At 42.2% G+C, this 6,000-nt stretch overlaps 1 protein-coding gene across 1 annotated transcript in view; it reads right to left on the minus strand.

The window, feature by feature from the left end:
* The window catches only part of HSPB2 (heat shock protein family B (small) member 2), a 246,183-nt gene extending 242,825 nt beyond the window's left edge, over positions 1–3,358 (minus strand). Inside the window, exon 1 of the mRNA XM_085646440.1 lies at positions 3,278–3,358. Coding sequence (XP_085502566.1) covers positions 3,278–3,311 — 34 coding nt within the window. The 5' untranslated portion in view covers positions 3,312–3,358. The remainder of the gene's footprint in view (positions 1–3,277) is intronic.
* Positions 3,359–6,000: the final 2,642 nt, after the last annotated feature.

The following is a 6,000-nucleotide window of genomic DNA, read 5'->3' on the forward strand; positions in this document are numbered from 1 at the left end:
TAGCACCACACGGTTCGCATAGGCGCAGCCATCTTGTTTTCTTACTCTGTTTATTTATTGTATTAGCGTGTGTTTCTGTGTCTGTGTTTTTTTTCTTTCTTTTTTTTTCATGACTTTTTGTATTTTTGTTTCTTTTTCCCTTTACTTCCTTATTTCTTCCTTCCTTCCTTTTCCTGTTTCTTTTGTTTACCCCACCCAGCTCCATAGCAAATAGGGCGACGAGGGGAGCGGCGGTCCCAGAACCCCCTAACAACCAGCAGTAGCAGCCTTCTACCTTGCGGGTGAAGGCACCACCAAGGGGTGCAGCCCTGGGCAAACTTTTGTGAGGGGGAGGAGGCAGCATTGTTTTATTCATGCAGCGCCACATCCCCTCCATGCTTGCAGCAGGTGGCAGGCCTGGCAGTGGGCCCCCTTTGCAGGAGCGTCGGCTGCATTGGGGCAGGGTGCGCAGGTGTGTGCGGCGCACCAGTCAAGTCCAGCATACCATCCACCATCTGACGCACCACTGGGCGTATAGATTAGACACAAACACGACCTGCTTGACCTGCTAGGCATTGAGATTCCGGGGCTCAGTGAGTATTAATAATTTTTTGTTGGTTTTTTTCTACAATTATAACATTTTTTTCTGAATAACATGCTGCTCACAATCAGAGGTAAGTTATATTTAGTTTACGTTAGAATATTATTATTTTGTGATCCCGTTTCAGCTAGGCAGGTGCTCGGCACTACCTAATCGTACTCATCGGTGCTCACTTTGACTGTTTAATTAAGAAGCCATTGAAAACTCTTCTGTCCTGCTGTCACCGTAGTGAATCAGTGATATCAGTGAGTTAGCGTTCTCTGTGACTATCTTTATGTAGCATCGATGCACTGCAAAAAAGGGAGACTGAGTTGATCCATCAAGGGGGTCGAAAAATTTGATTGGAATCAAAGATCATTCAATGAAATGCATTAGTTTCAATGTATGTTTTATTAAGGAATTTAGGAATAGGGATTTTAGGATTAGTATGGCCAACTCAACAACAGTCGAGAGACTCGATTCTAGTACTATAGGCGATCTGTGTTTTTTAAGTGCCATGTGTCTGCATTTGCCTGTCATTTGTGGAGATTAACTCTACCACTAACCTATTTTTAATCTTCTTTATTCACATCAGCACCCATGGGCAAGAAGAGGGGCAGCATGGAGGCGGATCCGGGCCGAAATAGTCAGGAGACGCCGACCACCAGCTCTGCGGCCGAGGGCTCTGCTAAGTAACTCCTAATATTTATCATTATTTATCATTATAAGTTCCCCAATGTTGGGTTTTATGATTGTTGTGGGCTTAGGGTAGAATCTTGGGGTATTGGAATGCTGGTGCTGGGTTCCAGGACAGGAGCTGCTGCCTGGAGTCTGGTGTTGCTAGTGAGAAAAAAGGTTTCTCTAAAACACCCTTACCTGCCGTCTTCCTTGCATCTAGCAACAAGGACGAATACGAACCCATGCATGCAAAGCACCATGGACTAGCTCTTTTTCCTCTGCTCACTATGCTACTTAAACTAAAAAATTGTTATACTGTCTCGTTCTTTTTCCAACTGGCCTATCCAATTTTTGCCTAATTCTTGTTATCCCTGCATTATCCTTTTATCCATATTTCCATATTTCATGTTTTTTTGTGGATGACTTTCTCCTGTCTGTACTAGTCTATACTTTTCTTCTGCTTTGTTGGTAATCTTTCTCTCTTCCTGGTATAACTTAATTTAATTTAAAACAAGTGTTCGCCGGCATTGGTGAGACTCTGCCTGATATAACTGTACTACTTGCATGGCACGTACTTAACCCCTGCACGCCTTCACAGGGCTGGCCTATACACAACTGCCTCCTGTACACGCTGCGGCCACGACCAGGCGGATTTCTTCCATATGGTCTGGGCATGTCCCCAAATAGCACGATTCTGGGGGGGAATTGAAGAGGAACTCACAGAAGTCTTGGGTTGGGAGGTTCCCCATGACCCACGGCACACGCTCCTGGAGATCAAAGACAGGCTGGATGAGTCCAGAAACGAGAAGCTGTTTTTTAACACAACTATGGTTGTAGCAAAGAGAGACATAGCCGCCACACCTCACGAAATGGCGGGAGGGGGTAGATTGGTATTCTACACAGGAAAAACCTATGTATGAAGCGCAGGGATGCCCGAAGAAATACTGCAGGGTGTGGGGCAAATGGCTGGGTATTGTGGCTTAAATCTGGGTCACCTGCCAAATGTCTGTATCATGAAAGACTTCACGGGGTCATGCGGAACAAGGTTAATCATCCAACTGAATGGGAATTGTCGCTCCTATTGTAATGTGCTGTACTGCTGGTTTTTGTTACCATATCTAAAAATCAATAAAATTGTTTATAAATTAAAAAAAACGCACAGAATATTGTTTACGATTTGTCTTTTTTGTTTTTGTTTTTTTTATTGATATAGCCACTCCTGCTGGTCCACTAGCTGAACCTACAAGGCAGGAGACAGTGGTACGGCTGCGGGAGCAGAGGCTGGACACTATACAGGCAGAATATCGCCAGTTGGTGGCTCAGGAGGAGAAGGCTAAAATATCTGCCCTGGACACTGGCTCACACAGCCAGCCACAGCTGCCAGCTTCCCAGCGAATACATCGCCGTCACCAGCTGCCAGGGCCCAGGGCCTGAACAGCCACTGCTGCTCCCCCTTCCGATCAGACCGGCTACTCCAGAGCCACCTCCTCCAATTCAAACTCAGATGGAGCAGAGCCTAAATCGCCTCCAGAGCCGCATCGACAATGCCCTCTTTTAGACCTTTTTTAATTTTTGGTTTTGGTGGGAGGGACTTTTGTTGTGGGTGGGGAAGGTGGGAAATGGGATGGGAGTTGGGACTGGGAGTTTGAACTGTGACAGTTTTCTTTGGACATTGGTGGGGATGGGGCAATTTTTGGGGGGAGAGGGGTGGGCCTGTTGTGGATGGCGAGGGTGGGGTTTTATTTAAAATAAAATAAAGGGGAACATTTTATTTCTTCACAATTTATGCCTGAAGTAGTTTATTTGTGTTTTACTTTTACTTTGCCTTTTTATACAGCCTCTTTTTTTCTAATATGATTATAAAAGTGTATACCGGTTAGTTATAGTTAGTTATACCTCTGTAACTATCTTGACCATTAGGGGGTTGCTGCCATGACCTATAATGCCTACAACACCCTAGATAAACGTTTTCTTATGCAGTAGCAGTTCCTTGCTTACTTACCAATGTAACTAGTTCACTTCACTCCATAGTTCTCTTACCTGAATATAGATGAAGCAATAACAGGGAAGGCATCACACTTCACAAGCGAGATCTGCACTCCCACCCAGGTGAGCTCCAACTGAAGGATTAAACGGAAGGATTATCCATCAAAGGTAACGAAATGGAAATAAAAACACTGAGTTTGTGGGTTATAAATGATGTCAAAGCTTTACAAAGAACTGAGACCCGACTACTATGTGGCACAACAAAGATTAACTGATAGTGATAGAAGAACAAAAAATTGCAAGAGTAACTTCTTCTTAGCAATGGGGAGCTAGTATTTAATTAACTAAAACTAAAGTTACAAAATTCCTGAGTCACGAAAGTGGACTCAAAGTCGGGAGTGGAGAAGGTTAATTATTTACACAACAAAAGCATGAATGAGGATGCTGACGAATGATGTTCCCCGAAATCTAAAATATGGAAATATGGATCACTTTTATGTATGGGTGAGTAAATGGGGCCAGTGTAGGGTATTGCTTAGGTGAGAGAAGATCCTGCACTGAGTTGGTGCTGCTTTCACCACATCCTCCCTACCAACTGTGTGATCAATGTATGGTGTAAATTAAGTCACACCTCAATAAATCACACAGCCTGGGGGAAGAGGGTTCGGGGTTTGATGAATGGATGGGAAAGGGAATTTGGGGAAAGGGTTGACAAGGACAGACACTACACAAAGACAATGTTCATCAGGGCATGAGCCGCACACTATCATCAATCTGTTGTGGAAGGAGATGAAGGAATGAGTATGAGGAATTCAAGAAAAAAAAGACTTACAATCGTGCCTTCTCAGGCATGGCGCCGAGGATCTGGAACTCTCTCCCCCCCCGAAGTCAGGGTAATCCCTTTCACTGTCTGCTTCAAAATGGAAGTTAAAGGACTCTTGATGAAAAAATATTTGCCTCAGTCCGCCTTCCCCACTTGACCTATGGGTCCAGAGCCGTGGTTTGTAGCCCAGAGGTTTTGCTCACGTAACTGTTGGACATTTTTAATAATCTTTTGTACATTCGCTCTGTTGACTGTATGTTTGCCTATACCCTTCCTTGCTGCATTATCTGTAAAGCGATCGGATATCCTCAGTGGTCATGTTCGCGCTATATAAAACTTTATAAATAAATAAATATGACACAGTTAAGTTAAATATATTGCAAACAGTCCGTCAGCTCCTAGAGACCCAAGTTATTATATTATTATTAGAGCTCCTGGTTTTATGGTATTTATTTTTTTAATATTTCCATCTGTATTGATCCATATTTATTTTTGGTTAATTTTATCTATATTTATGTACATTTAATTTTGTTGCAAGCAAAAAAAGATGCTGCAGCTAATATTTATTCATATTTATTTAAAAAGGCAATTCGCATTTGAATGTTATAGATTTCGATAGATTTATGTAGATGGGTGAATGGGTTACTGCTTTTAACAAAGACATCCTTTTGTTACTTGCAGTTAATAAATTGCAATCCTCATAATATAGTGAGCTATGAAGGACCTTGTAACCCTCACTGTCTTATGTAACACATTCTACACATTGTTTTACAGACATATCAATGTATAATGTGTGATGTAAAGTCCTCTGACACCTTGCTTTGGGATGAGTAATGCTAAAGATCTATAAAATAAATAAAACAAAATGGTGGTATTTAAATTGTTATGTGTGTAACTACTGGGACAGACCAACATATCTGACATTCTTACAGTGCATGCATATCTCTTGGATCCAGGACTGAAAAAAGTCAAAAGCATGCCCTCTTAAGTACCTGTGAAGTGATAAGCTGTGTGCATTTGTTTTCCTTCAATTACTTTTAGGCGTGCATCTTTCCCTGCCCTTATAGCTCCCGGCCAGGATACCTAAACAAAAGGAGGCCTAATGGCCCCTTAACTTCGACCTTTGTTATGGGCTCGGCTGAAATCCGATAAGCCCTCTTCCTGCCTACACTCGGACAGGCTCATCTTCTTGTTACAGAAAGCAGTAAAGTTAAACATATGTATTGCCATTTTTCCATTTCTATTTATAAATACAGACAAATTAAAAATATTTTTCAATCCGTGTTTATACTAAAAAATCTGTTTAAACGGAAAACCGGGAGCCTTAATTATTATATATCTAGATGCTCTGTCACCTAGGTTTGAGAAATAGTAAATACAAATTGTGGAGGAGTGAAGTGAACCCACACAGTTCTAAAAAATGATTCTTAAAAGAGAAATGCTACTGTATTGTCAAATTGGGTGTTGCATCTGCATTCTTCTTGGATTTACTGTCAATCTTGGGTGGCTGGCTGAAGCGGTCTGGTAAGACAAGCATGGATATTATGATGCTTTGCCTTTTGTGAAGGAGTAGAGAAGGCCTGCAGATTGTAAAACAGAAACAATATTGTAGAGTCAAGGAGAGGGACAGAAGGTAAGCTTCATGAGGAGTTTACCAAAAAGACGCAGAGGTGGAGAAAGACCATAGCTGCCTACAATAATTCACGTTATGACTCGTGTGCGATCAATTAAGTGAGAGCAATAACAACAACCAACAATTACAGAGAAGTGGCTGCATGTGCCAGGCTGATCAAACCCGCAATTGTCATCATCATAACATTTAGCCTAGCGAGTGCACAATGTGATGATACAACATCATCACGTCTGTCTCCAGTTATCTACAACAGGCCCCCCACCCAACCACAGAGTTTCAAATTTTAGCCAGCCAGCACACACGCTCAGCAGCATTGCATTT

Source organism: Triturus cristatus, chromosome 3_1 (assembly GCF_964204655.1).
Source record: "Triturus cristatus chromosome 3_1, aTriCri1.1, whole genome shotgun sequence".
NCBI lineage: Eukaryota > Metazoa > Chordata > Amphibia > Caudata > Salamandridae > Triturus > Triturus cristatus.